Source organism: Leuresthes tenuis, unplaced genomic scaffold (genome assembly GCF_036924035.1).
Source record: "Leuresthes tenuis unplaced genomic scaffold, fLeuTen1.0.hap1 SCAF_13, whole genome shotgun sequence".
NCBI classification, from domain to species: domain Eukaryota; kingdom Metazoa; phylum Chordata; class Actinopteri; order Atheriniformes; family Atherinopsidae; genus Leuresthes; species Leuresthes tenuis.
In genome coordinates, this window is record NW_027325367.1 from 6748759 (window position 1) to 6763316 (window position 14558).

The 14558-nt window shown below is 38.5% G+C and overlaps 1 protein-coding gene across 2 annotated transcripts in view; it reads left to right on the plus strand.

Moving 5' to 3' along the window:
• ryr3 (ryanodine receptor 3) overlaps window positions 1-14558 on the plus strand; it is a 116014-nt gene that overhangs the window by 41606 nt on the left and 59850 nt on the right. For both annotated transcript variants that reach the window (XM_072362402.1, XM_072362401.1), the window contains 19 exons: window positions 1314-1409; window positions 1528-1646; window positions 2444-2577; window positions 2828-3069; window positions 4016-4208; window positions 4494-4710; window positions 5404-5508; window positions 7124-7227; window positions 7726-7809; window positions 8011-8170; window positions 9385-9529; window positions 9685-9890; window positions 10059-10233; window positions 10685-10893; window positions 11026-11189; window positions 11312-11360; window positions 11471-11631; window positions 13270-13432; window positions 14462-14548. In XM_072362402.1, coding sequence (XP_072218503.1) covers window positions 1314-1409; window positions 1528-1646; window positions 2444-2577; window positions 2828-3069; window positions 4016-4208; window positions 4494-4710; window positions 5404-5508; window positions 7124-7227; window positions 7726-7809; window positions 8011-8170; window positions 9385-9529; window positions 9685-9890; window positions 10059-10233; window positions 10685-10893; window positions 11026-11189; window positions 11312-11360; window positions 11471-11631; window positions 13270-13432; window positions 14462-14548 — 2813 coding nt within the window. The remainder of the gene's footprint in view (window positions 1-1313; window positions 1410-1527; window positions 1647-2443; window positions 2578-2827; window positions 3070-4015; window positions 4209-4493; window positions 4711-5403; window positions 5509-7123; window positions 7228-7725; window positions 7810-8010; window positions 8171-9384; window positions 9530-9684; window positions 9891-10058; window positions 10234-10684; window positions 10894-11025; window positions 11190-11311; window positions 11361-11470; window positions 11632-13269; window positions 13433-14461; window positions 14549-14558) is intronic.

The following is a 14558-nucleotide window of genomic DNA, read 5'->3' on the forward strand; positions in this document are numbered from 1 at the left end:
AAATGCTAAAAACTTCATTGTAGGCATCAGACTGCAAGTGAGCATTGCAATCCAAAGACATTAATTAATAGTGCCAGTATTATCAAATGTTCTTCCCCTCCGTATGTAACACAAACTTGATGTGATACCACTGAGACTACTGGTCACGATTTGAAGTCTGTGCCCCAGGCATCCTCTGTGTCATACTTATAATTTCACTCTCATCATTCAGTGAGCATCCTTGTCCTTGACTACCTGTATGGTTCTATTCATGTGTTCCTATTGAGTTATAGCATTCCTGAAAAGGCAGAATTATGAGTTTAGGCACCCATCAGTATTCCTTTTGACAGAATGTCCTGTTAAATGGATTCATGGACATTATCAGTCTCGTGTCCCTGAATCCAAATGATGAGAGATGAGAAAGTAAAGTAATAAGGAGTCTTTTTCATGTAAGTAGAGAAGCTACAGAAGGGGCAGAACTTTATTTTAAGCTCCTGGCTTCATAGTGACTTCAGTTTGTTTCATGTATTTTGTATCAGATCACATGAATTATTATTATCCACTTTTTGGGGGATTCTAATCTGATTCAGACTTATTATAACTTATTTAACTGCTGATACAATACATTCCAATACCAGAGCTCTTTTACTTGAACTATAATATTTAAGATATTAGTTAGATATCATTAGACTTTTATTAGTCCTGCAGCAGGAAAATAACTATGTTATAACATTGTCAAAGGGGATGAAAAAAAAAAAAGTTAAATGTTCTGAAAAGCTGTTTAATGAAGTGACTTGAAACAATACTTAGTGAGAGTCTTACTCAAGACTGTTTTTTGTGTGTGATAATAAAGAGTTTTCTTGGTTTTCTACACAAAAATATCTCTACATAAAGGACATGCTGACCTTGTAGACTGCTCACTCTTTCACAGGCTGTCTCTCTCTGGCAGTATGTACAAAACTCAGAAATCAAAGTATTGTGTGAAACAAATATACAGAAACAAAAATGCCAGGTAACTGATTAATTTTATTGATGGATAATTAATCATCAACTATTTCATAAGCAACATTTTGGCTGTAAGCCCAAATTTCCATTTTATCATAGGCCTTTTATGGACTATGGAATCTGGATCATATGTGGACAAGAACACAGATCGGGGAAATCCGTCTGATATCCATGAATGACATCAGTATTAGAACATAACACATGTATCGGTTTGGTCCTGACTCAACTCTCACAGTATCATGTCAGGCCATAGTTTTGATGGAAATTTAGAAATGTCACTGAATGCGTTTTTGTTTTTTTAAAGTGTGTTAAAACGTTTCTTTATCCAGCTGCACTGATTCGTGGAAACAGGAACAACTGCACCCAGTTTTCCCGGAACCTGGACTGGTTGGTCAGCAAACTGGAGAGACTGGAATCATCATCAGGTCTCAATGCATTTCTTCCACATGCTCAATTGGAAATTTAGGCAAACGCCTCAACAAAATAATTAACTGCTCTACAGATGTTAAGATGCTTTCTATTTAATATGATTTTATTCCACAGGAATCCTGGAAGTCCTCCACTGTGTCTTGGTAGAAAGCCCGGAAGCTCTGAACATCATCCAGAAGGGGCACATTAAATCCATCATCTCTCTGCTCTACAAGCACGGACGTAACAGCAAGGTGGGCTGCATCCAAATGCCTCTTATATTTCAAGGAAGATCTTGTGGAACTTCATCTGCATTGGTTAATTAAAAGACATGAGGCTGTAGAATACGAATATCGTGTCAAATTTGGCACTGGCAGCAACATTTTTACATGCAAACGTGCTTTGTTGACTCACCTGAATTCCATTATGTGTATCCTGTTTCACAGAAATGTATGCTTAATTTGCTTTGAATTCATATAAATCTCAATGGACAAAACATCATTTGATCAATAAGCAGTCACAGCAGGTTACAGATTAGCATTTACATGCGCTTTCGAATCCTTTGTTCCTTCTTTTTTTTTTTTTGAGACAACAGCAAGCCTAAACGCTGTACACAGTTGTTTAAGCCTGAGGCTAAATTTACAAATCTGTGCATAATGCATTAATCTCTTCCACAAATGCCAACCTAACAAACTGGAACTTTTTGAAGCTTGTTTGATATTCCAGCCATATGTGTGACATGCAGAGTTTAAATGTCACCCAATATTTACCCTGTAAATTTCCACAGACATGAAAGGGTATCGTTATAAACAACAGCTGCTGATCGTGAGTGGAAGGATGAGAACAAAGGTCCTGCTGACTTTAGAGCCCTTTATGCAGTGTGGCAATGCTACAAGCATTGAAGATTACAGAGAACCTGGTTGAGTTTATTTGATTAAAATCATGTGCTGAAACACGATAACCTAGATTTTTATATTTGAATGTGTGTCTGATTTACATTTATACACATAGGAGAAAACCTGTTTAACACTCATGTCTTTTACTCTGTCAGATTTTGGATGTCCTGTGCTCTCTCTGTGTTTGCAATGGAGTGGCTGTGAGAACAAATCAAAATCTGATCTGTGACAACCTGCTTCCCAAAAGGGACCTCTTGCTCCAGACTCGACTGGTCAATGATGTTCAGAGGTAAAGAAACAGAAAAGCGTTGGTTAAGCTTTGTGATGTTTTTTTTTTTTTTCATTTTGATGTGTGGAATCTGAAACAAGACACCCATCTTTATACTGTGATCTTACAAAGTATTGTCCTGGAATAATTTGGATCACTATTTAAAAGTAAATATGACAATGTGCCACTTTCGGTTCAACATAGTTCACCTTAATAACCATTCATTCTCAGATAGAATCTCATTATTCTTCATCTTGTTTTTCAACTCCAGTATCAGACCAAACATCTTCCTGGGTGTTGCTGAGGGCTCTGCCCAATATAAAAAGTGGTACTTTGAGCTGGTCATTGACCAGGTGGACCACTTTGTGACTGGAGAGCCGACCCACCTGAGGGTAGGCTGGGCCAACACTAAAGGCTACGCTCCATACCCCGGCGGAGGAGAGGGGTGGGGAGGGAATGGTGTTGGGGATGACCTGTACTCGTACTCCTTTGATGGACTGCATCTCTGGTCAGGTGGGTATCTCTACTTATAAATTCTAAGTACAAACAAGTCTTAATGTTCACCTTCAGCATTTTAAGTGCATAAAGAAGCTAAGGTCTAAGTAGGTGTTGGTTTTTCTCAGTTAGCTTCCCACTCTTGGCAACAAAGTCCCATATGAGCAGTTTTTCTGACAAAGCTGGATGAGTTTTGGCTATTTAAAAAAGAAAATTCTGTATTTCTTTTCCTCGTGTTTCAAGTTGGCTAAAAGTGGGCAGGGCTTGGACAGTTAGTTTTTGACCCTAAGTGAATGTTGACCTGAGTCTCCTTTATCTGTTTTATATAAACTGAACTAGTGCCAGTGTGCAGCAATGCAGTGAAGTAATTCCAAGCTATTTTTTTTTTTTTTTATAATACAGAAAGAATAGTGTATTGAAGTGTCATTGGTCTGATAGAAGGTGAATTGTGCTGGAGCCAGTCCACTCGGATGTTTTTTACAATGAAGGACAAATTGCTTATGCCACTGTCATAAAATTCCGCCTTTGCAATCTCTGCCTGACAGACTTTTTTAAGGAGCTTCCTTTCCTCTTGATAAAGCCTTGCACTTTCCTTTTTTACTTTGATATGTGTATCTTTCATAATTAAATATGCTGCAAATCCTATAACAGAAGTGCCAGTGGATTGCAGATGTTTTTTTTTTGTTTTTTTTTGTCTTCACAAGAATAAGAATCACCAGTTTGGACTTCTGTTGCCAGCTCCTGGCTACCTCATTTCTCTCCCCCTGTAAACCCACCTTTACCTTTTTCATTTCCAATTTTACTAAAAGGCTCATCACTGCCACTCATTCTTTCCAATCATTCATTTTGAAGCATTCATAACACACCTCGCTGCTCCCCTTTCTTCTCTTCACCCATCACCGTGTCCTACGAATCACAATGACTTTCCTCCACTCTCCTCTGTGTCTCACCTGGTGATGTCTAGGCCGAATCCCAAGGGCCGTGGCCTCCATTAACCAGCACCTGCTGAACTCGGATGATGTAGTCAGCTGCTGTCTGGATTTGGGGGCTCCCAGCATGTCCTTCAGGATCAATGGGCAGCCTGTTCAGGGCATGTTCGAAGACTTTAACACTGATGGTTTCTTCTTCCCTGTCGTCAGCTTCTCTGCAGGTGTCAAGTAAGGCCTTGTGTTTATAATTGGGTAAAAAACTGTAAATGAATTCCCAACATACATCGTTGTTGTTGTTGCTTTTATAAGTGCATGTAATAAGCAATGATACAGTCTTAAAGTAAAAGTTTGATAATCCGGAGCACCAAGGTGTCTAAAATGCTGCAGGTAATGCCACAAAATGCACTATTTCATGTGTGACTCTGGTTTGGGACATCTGCTGAATGATTTCTTTTACTGTCAAATATACCCAAAATCTTGTGTCATGTAGTTTTTTGCAACCTCTCGTCTTAGAGTCCGTTTCCTGTTGGGTGGACGCCATGGTGATTTCAAGTTCCTGCCACCTGCCAGTTACTCTCCATGCTATGAAGCGCTACTGCCCAAGGAGAAGATGCATGTAGAGCCTGTGAAGGAGTACAAAAGGGACCACGATGGGGTCCGTGATCTGCTGGGAACCACCCAGTTCCTCTCTCAGGCCTCCTTCATTCCCACTCCTGTTGACACCAGCCAGGTCAGATTTTAATGTCACATCTGTGGATGATTTTATAGACAAGTTGCAGTGGAGAGTTTACTTTGTTGCCATCTGTTTGGGCAGCAGCATCTGACACAATGATGCAAATAAACTTAAAAAGATGGTTTGCTCTGTGCTGTTTACTGCTCTGGAGCCCCTGAATATGATTGGGCAAATATGTTTTATAAACTGCTAAACATAACAGACAACACAGCACATCGTATTCTACATATTCTACAAAGTAATTAAACAGAGTATCATCAGTCTGAGGCTTCTTAAACTCCAGTGAGTATATGCTATTTAATAAAGAAATGTTTTTGCTGGGTTATGTTAAAACACTTCATTTGTATTGTATTTGTTTAAAATGATGTGTGAAGATTTTGGAGAGGATTATTTAAGTTTTAGAAAGACAAAGATTGTTTAAGTATTTAACTGCTGAAGAAAACTGCTTGATTTGATTGGGTGCCCTGCTCCCATCTCTCTTAAAAAAAAAAAAAGCTTATTGTTTCGGTATAAGATTAATTCACCTTTGCTGTGCAAATTACATTCTGACCTGCTTAACTCACTTTAATGAATATTGGGAATGTTTTTGCATGTTCTTTTCTTTAGACAGAAGGGGAAACGATTAAGTTTTCACGTGTAAGCACATTTTTATACATTCTAAATCCAACTGTTCCACTTCTCTCCATGCAGATTGTTCTTCCTCCTCATCTGGACAACATCCGCGATAAGCTGGCAGAGAACATCCATGAACTTTGGGGGATGAATAAGATTGAACTGGGCTGGACTTATGGCAAGGTAATTCTGTCATGCTCAAGCAGTAATAAAAAAAAAAGTCAAACAAAAATGCTGCTGTTATATTTGGAAACAGTACATGATGAAGGTCAGTTCCCTCCATTAATGTTAAAATTCCTTAATGGCTCATTAAGTTGAAAATGTTCACCCTTTTAACTATATAGAATGGCTCTTGATAAATTAACTTATTAACGCACAAGGTTACAGGGACAAAAACAGCATGTTTAAGGGACGATTAAAAAAATTCAGGTGCTTACAATTTACAATACTTGATGTTCCAACATGAGAGATGTTGATTAATGTTTTGTAGTTCAAGTTGCTGAAACATGTAGTCAGGTTAACTGCTTTTAAAAGGATACTTGAGCTTCTTGAAGTGGTAATTTGTGGTTGGAATTCCTCCAGTTTGGAGTCACTCTTGGTTTGTCAAATCTGAAACATTAAGGTCAATGCAGCATTAGACTGGCAATTCCTATTTTCTGCGAGGTAGACATTTTTTATCGTAAAAGAGCATATGGGTTAATGGCTTTAGTTGCATGTCAGAAAAGGCTGTCTGATCGGAGGGTAAAGCAATGAATATATTACAAAGAAAAATTCAAAACTTGAAATGACATTACTTCCAAAGAGGATTTTTTGTCTTCAGGTTGCTGAAGTGTTTTGCTCCTGACCCAATTCATATCAATATGTTGCTTTGATTCTGGTGCAATCCTCTTAAAAGCTTCCCTACACTGAGGTCATGCTCACTTTCTTTTATTTCTTGTAATAGACTGCCTATGGATAAGTACTTTACACATCTCCTTTTCAGAGGAAACAAATGTGCATGTGTAGCATCAGAAGACATTTTCATTACGTTTCCTATCTTTCTCCCATCATTTTACTGACAGTCACTTTTTTGTTCACTGCAGAGTGGCCTATTAGAAGTCTGATCACACATCCTACCTCTTTTGTACTGTGGTGGTGATCACACAATAATTTTCCACTGAGGCTGTTGCAACTGCAGCCATTTACCAAACTTAATGAGTGTCTCACCTTCCAAGAGTATGACATCCACATTAATTAATACTGGGAGAAAGCGCCCCTCAGGGGGTTAACCCGTGTCTCAAAGCTTGTCAAGGGCATCATTTAGGTCCAAACAGCTGCTTCGTGTTTAGTTGTGCTGGAACAGCCTCAATGAGCTTTGAGTGACACTACACTGGATCCAAGTCAAATGCCTCTTTGGACAAGGAGCACATATTTATTTATTTCACAGGATGACATTAAAGTAGATGCATTTTTGCTGCTTAGCATTTATTTGTTTGTTCTTCTTTGTGTTGCTTGTACCTCATGAGCACATCGGTCCTATTTAACTATTGTAAACAGCAGAGTGTGTTATCAGAGAATGTCTTGACGAGCTTGGATATTTAATTACATTTTTTCCATTGTAACTGTTCTCTGAACATGATCAAATCAGACTAATTCTGAAGCTTGAACTGATTGAGAAGAAATAAACGAGCTAAATCCATCTGTGAATATTTACAGCAAATATGACTACATTCCAGTATTTTTCTTTAATAAACCTGAAAGCGAGTATTAAAGAGAGATGAAACATTCAACAAACATTTCCTGTTTGCCTTTTCCTCAGGTTCGTGATGACAACAAGAGACAGCACCCTTGTCTTGTGGATTTCACTAAGCTGCCTGAAACTGAAAGGAACTACAACCTGCAGATGTCTAGTGAAACTCTTAAGTAAGGCCAGGCTGTTTGTTAAATAATCCAATTACCCATTCATGCACTGCTGCAGCAAACTGAATGCTGAGTAAAACCAGATTAAGACTAAGATTAAAGTAGTTCTTGTAATGACTTTTATCTCCTGAGAGAGAGTTCCAGTATTGATTTCTTGGGAACATAGGATCCAGAGGATATCTGATCAAACTATTGAGTCATCTGACTATAAAATTATTTGGCTTGGCTCAATAAAGCAACCTCGTCTTACAGTGATCCTCAGTTGGGATATGCAGTTTGTCAATTACATATTTTTGTGGCCACAAAGGTCATGTGTCCACTCAGTCAAAGCCGAGTGCTCTTCAGTGTTGTTGTTTTAATGGAGGTCAATCAATGTTTGATGAGCTATGTTCAAAATCTAGCAATTTACACTCGTCTAACAAAGTGTAACTTGGCTTGAAAACTGATATCAGTCAAAGTCTTTTTCTCTCTTCCCGTCTCACCTTTGTATTTTATCCTCAGGACCCTGTTGGCTCTGGGATGCCATGTTGCCCAGGTTAATGTTCATGCTGAAGAGGATCTGAAGAAAGTCAAATTACCCAAAGAGTATGACATCTCTCTGTCTATACGCCACTTTCATTTCAGATATAGCCAAACATTTGTTAGATTTAAAACATTTTTTTTTGCAAATCAGTTAGCTAATTAAAAAAAGAAGTATGATGCATTTGCAACCTTTAGTTAAAGTAATGAATATGTCAACTTGTTGGGCTTGCTTCATCCTGTCCTGTTTCGATGTATCACCTGCAGCTACATGATGTCTAATGGATATAAGCCTGCGCCACTGGACCTCTCTGATGTGAAACTGAATCAAGGTCAAGAGGTTCTAGTTGATAAACTGGCCGAAAATGCACACAATGTGTGGGCCAAAGACAGAATTAAACAAGGATGGACCTATGGCATCCAGCAGGTAAGTTATTTATTTTCTCACTATGAAAGGGGCTGACTTTAGATTTGAAAATAGTTATTAGGTAATGAATAATGTCCAGTGAGGTGTCTATTATCAATAATGATTGGATGGAAATGTCCGATATTCTTGTTTAAAGAACGAATCTTGGATTCAACTTGGTTTGCAAAAGGAGATTTTTCTGGTCTGCAGCATTACTTTTTAGTTCAACTTTGAGTCAAAAAGTTAGCCTTAAACATGCATGATTCAAAACCAGCTACAATACATGTAGTTGTCAAACAGTAAATAACATTTGACAGCATCTTTAAAACTTACTAGCAATGTCATTGTCCTCAAATCTATAAAGAGGATTTTGCAAAGAAAAGAAAATGTATACCATGACCACCAGCTATAGCCTGAAGTTTAATTCTAGTAGCAGTGTACCTCTTACAGATGTGTTGCAAGGCTGTTGTGTTCAGAAGTGAACCAACACTCAGGGCTGAAAATGAGGTTGTCAGATTTCTTTCATTTAGAGGCAGATGGAGCACAGGAGGAGTGGGTGGTCATCCTTCTTTTATAAGGTGGCTAGATATACCTCCAACTGCAAAAAGAATAAAATGTTATGCAATTTATTTTTAGTGCTGCATTGTGTGCAGCCAGCTGATGGCACCCAGATATCCCTGGTAATGCATACATCAGCAGCATTTTTTATTGCACACTTTTGGCTTTGAATCACAGCATTGACTCAGGGTAATGTGGCTTCCTACACTGAGATTCAGACATATGTTATAAGCCACAGATCCACCAGACACGGAGACATGGCTCAAAACCGCATTTCTTTGCTAGATCTGGCCCTGCAACATAAGTTAAGATGAATTTCTTGCCACTTCTGGCTCAAATAACTCTTGACAATGCCATAATTGAGCCATGAGTGCCAAAAGTGTCCAGAATAGACCCAAATGTATCTGTTTACTGGAAAGTGATGAAAGCTGATTCAGACCATTAATGTTGAATGGCTTAGTTTCACACAAACGAGGTAATGGTCAAAAATGAATGGATAACCTGTTGCCTGTTGAATTTTCAAAAAGGTTTAAGAATGATAAAGCGTCTTAATACATTAATTATTTTTCTGGTTATTTTTATCACTCCTATTAAGCCTTCGTTATTACTCATAAGAGCGCACAGCCAGCATGGATAGATACCTGAAGGCATTATCTTATTTTATTTGTTTGTGCCAGGATTTGAAGAGCAGACGTAATCCTCGCCTGGTGCCATATGCTTTACTGGACGAGCGAACTAAGAAATCTAACCGAGACAGTCTGAGAGAGGCCATCAGGACAATGGTTGGATATGGATATGACATTGACCCCCCAGACCAGGAGGGTGAGAATTTTTTTGTTAAAATATATACAAATACAGTGTAAAAAAATAAGCAGACACCTTTCTGTTGTTCCACAGTCTAACAACATTGTTGGATCAACATGACATGTTCCGTCATGTAAAGCCCTAGATTTCTTTGTTTTTTTTTCTGGCCATAGTGGTACATGTATCAGACAATCAGAGCGTAGAGACAATCCGCTTCTTCCGTGTGGAGCAGACGTATGCTGTAAAGACTGGGAAGTGGTACTTTGAGTTTGAGGTCCTGAGTGGAGGTGATATGAGGGTTGGCTGGGCCAGACCAGGCTGCAGACCTGATGTGGAACTAGGATCGGATGACCAAGCCTATGTCTTCGATGGATACAAGGTTAATTGCATGTGTGCTTTCTTTCAGAGCCCAGAGCATATTTGCATATAAGAACATCTTTATGGAGATTGAATAGCCAGAGCTGTTTGTTCTTCCTGATACAATTTTTTTTAAACAGTCTTTAAGATATCATTGATTTTCACCATGATCTTCACCTCACTTCTCAAGGGTCGGCGGATGCATGCAGGCAGCCGCTACTTTGGAAATCCTTGGAAAAAGGGTGATGTGGTTGGTTGCATGATCAATATGGAAGATAAATCCATGATTTTCACCCTGAACGGAGAGCTCCTTATCACAGGCAAGGGTTCTGAGCTTTGCTTCACCGACTTTGAGACAGAGGATGGTGAGTGCTCTGGATTTCAGTCAGTCTAAGAGCTTCAGTTCCTACATGTATTCAGTGTTTTCACCTCAGTGTCTCCAGGATTATAACTGGGTTAGTTTGTATATATGAGGCTAAAAAAAAAAAGTACAAAATGTTAATAATTAGGCCTTTTAACAACGTCACTGGCTCATTTCTCTGTAAATTAACTATCCTGCAGGACGAGGTAGATAGTTCAGGATAATTCGATGTATCATTTAATGGTGGGCTGAAAGATCCCATAGAAATTACTCTTTAAGTGAATGTGCAATGATATTTTAATCTTGTTCAGTAAAGATTCTTTAAAGTATGGAGGGAAAGATTGAAATGCCTAAAAAGACATGCATGTTTTTTTGTCGCAATCATTTCTATTTATTTATCTATCTATTTAAACTTTTAACAGTCAAATCAACTGATATAATTTGTCCGCCCTCAGGTTTCATCCCAGTGTGCAGCCTTGGCATGTCTCAGATCGGCCACATGAACCTTGGCAAAGATGCCAGCACTTTTAAGTACTACACCATGTGCGGTCTCCAGGAAGGTTTTGAGCCCTTTGCTGTCAACATGAACAGAGAGATTACCATGTGGTTCAGCAAGCGCCTGCCCACCTTTTTCAACGTACCCCAGGAACACATGCATATTGGGGTAGGGAATTATATTTATAACAATTAATTTTATAGCCAGTGACATTCTTAGTCACTGGTTAATGGCAGTGACGGGTTATTTGTGTTTTTTTTCTGGGTTTTTATTCCTTCCTTCTGCCTCTTGACTCTCCAGGTGACAAGGATCGATGGAACTGTTGACAGCCCTCCTTGCCTTAAGGTCACTCATAAGACATTTGGTACCCAGAACAGCAACAATGATATGGTCTACTGTAGACTGAGCATGCCTGTGGAGTTTTATTCTGCAGACAGATTACTGGACGAATCACTGAAACTCAGGTCAGACACTCGATTGTGTCATTGTCTGAATTTGTGTTTCATTTCTAGATCTGATTTAAGTTGCAGAAAGATTCATGTGGTTTTTACGATCCTTAAGTCTGCACTTATTTTTGTTGTTGCAGCCAACCTCCAAAAGAAGATGGAAGTATTGACTATGGCAGCATCACGACTGTAAATCAACATTTTCTCTTACAGATGCATGTGAAATGTCACACTGAGTTCTTAGTCTTTATTCACTTTTGACACCTATTTTCCCATTTGACCTTTTCGTTTAATTTCAGTATGGCCACTGTGTCAGAGTGTTTGCTGGACAGGACCCTGCCTCTGTGTGGGTGGGCTGGGTCACACCTGACTACCACTACTACAGCAAGAACTTCAGTCTCAGTGTAACGCGAACAGTCACTGTCACCCTGGGAGACGAGAGGGGCCGGGTCCATGAGAGGCAAGCTGCAGGATTTTTAATATCTGGAGTTTATATGAAATCTGGGAGTCTTATTATGTGTGGAGCCCTCAAGCATACGACATGATCAATTTTTTGTGGTGATGTTATGTTGTATCATATCCTCTCCATTCACTGGTTACTCCTTTCTAAATTCTCACAGTAACACTTTTGTCATTTTGCCAGCTTATTGAAGGTCAAGTTAAAAGTCGAAACAAAGTTTGTCTATTAGAGTAGGATGGAAGTGGGAGCTGCAGGAGAATTTAATATGTTGAAACATAGGAATTTGAATTGTACACTAATCTCAAGAAAAAAAAGCTTATTTATATTGTGGACTTATCACATAAGATGCAATAAGTTCTGTCTAATTAGCAATCATAATTTTTTTTATAATCAGAATCATGGTTTTATATTTTGTATAATAATCACCCTTGCAAATAGATCTTAATGTAATATCACAAATACAGCTTCCTGATTTAGTCATTTCTTGATGAAGCCATAGCAATATTTTAAAATCTCCATATATCATGTATTCTGAATTAAAGAAAACCATCATCACAGATATCTAAATAAAGAATGATGCTTATTTCTGTGCTGTCGGTTTGGCATGCGATTATTCCCCTGGTCTTAGCCTCAGAGCAGTGGTTTGCTGCAGCTGTCATTTTGGAACCATGAGCCACACTGTTTGTGTGTATCAAGTGCCACATAATGATAATATAAGTGGCTTTTGCGTGCATGTGAAAGTGTTGGACCTCTTAAGGAACAGTGAAGTTTGTCTCTCTCTGAAGGAGAACGCTCCAGTTATTCCATTAGGCTATCCATCTCCATATTGCACAGTAAAAATGACTAAGACTGTTGAGAAATCAGCAGATATTATAGCTGGAGTTACACTCCTGTCGAACCCAGCACCTGATTAGATACAGTAAAATAACTGATTACCAGTTACTGCTCATTAGCGTCGCCATGCTAGTCATGACCAGTCAAAGAAATAGATGACGCAGGTGGTATCTGTGTTTGATGCATGAGTCACCACCAGCAGCTCAGTTGTAGCTCATGATTGGCCAGATCAGCAGTTGGTTTTGGAAGGGATTGGAAGTATTTAACCTTTGCTAATTTCTAGATAATCTTAATTTAGTCATGTTTACTTTGCTGTATCTCTGCAATTAACCTTGGTTATGATGCTGACCCCCACAGGTTTTACAATATGACTCGAAACCTGTACAGAAATCTGGGTTACAGTATTATTCTACAGGTACACCAAAGCAAATGATGCCAAAAAACACCATGATACTTTGTCTAGATCAGCATGCTTAACCTGAATTTTAGATTGATATAATTCCATGTTAATGATTTCATGTTAGATTGTCAGTCCTCCTTTAGCTAATATAACCAGACACTTATTGACTTATGTTTTAACAGATGCTCTCTACTCTTATTTAGTATTCAGAGGAGTAAAATGGAAATGAGAGCTTCTGAGTGAAACAGAATTAATATGAATGAGGCAGAAGTCCCACTTTAATGTTGATCTGTTGATTGTTGACATAATGAAAATGTATTGTGCACAAGTCTCAGTGGATATCTACATTCACGTGTATTTATGGTATGTATGCTGAAATTTTTACTACGGTTGTTTTGCTGCAGTGTTCAGAGGGGCAACTGCTACATGGTGTGCGCAGCAGACGCCGTCGGCCCGTCATCCTCCAGTCGCTCCAACTCTGACCTGGAGATTGGCTGTCTGGTCGACCTCGCCACTGGCCTTGTTTGCTTTACTGCCAATGGGAAGGAACTACCTACAGCATATCAGGTAAATGAGCACAGTAGGGACCAACAATTGGACACAGAAGAAGCTCTGGAGCAGTCTGGCTCAAAAACTTAAAAATGAATATGGCATTATTTTTTCTTTCCTCCAATGATAGATATATCATAATATACCTACAGTTTTATTATTTTCTTTATTTACCGTATCCTTTGTCGTTCAGCCTTACAATTCAGCCTAAAGGCAAAACAAAAAGAATTTTGTTGAAATGAAGGTCTCACCACATATTTGTATGATTTACACCCACTCAAAAAGATCTTTCTATCTATAGTCCTTTCAGGTTTCAAAAACAAATTTGCATTGCAATAAATCTGATCTGTAAAAAGGCAGTTGGGAAGTTATACAGCTGAATTCTTATCTTTTTTAATACCAGTTATAAGAAAGACTTGTTAATCATCATGCCACTTTGCTGATCTCTGGATTTTAAGCCATCAAATACCAGATTAGATGTAAAAAAGAGGGCACTGATAAGCTTCTATCACCCATGTCTTATTCTTCTCTGCTTTTTGTTTTTACGTCCTCTTTTCATTGCTTAATGTAGTTGGAAATTGGCGTTCTCAAATGAAGCAGTCCTCTGGAGGAATAAAGAGGGTTTCAACTTCATAAAAAATTCTAGTCATATTACCATATCAAAGGTCTGGTGGTTTGTTCTGTCTCTTTGTAAGTCTGTGATGGTTCTCATCAGTGCACCAAGTAAAACTCATTGAACTTGGATTTAAAACCAGTTAATCCTGGAGTTTAGAGGATAAAAGATGTTGGCCATCCATTTGTTTGGCAATCCGATCTGACACCACAAGAGCACTGTGCTGATTATCATGGCTCCAAAAAAGACAATAACAATAATCACAAATACTTTTAGGTCCAGGTGTCTTTCTGTCATGGATGTGTTGATGAACTTTTATTTTTAGATGATTTTATTTTTTTGAATTTAATAAATATAATTGATCTATCAGCTGTTAATCTAGACTGAATTGAGTTTATATTCTATGTGAATAATTTTGCCTTGTTTGTTTTGAGGTGGAGCCAAATACCAAGCTCTTCCCAGCTGTGTTTGTACGTCCGACCAGCGCAAACCTCTTCCAGTTTGAGTTTGTGAAGACAAAGGTTTGTTTCT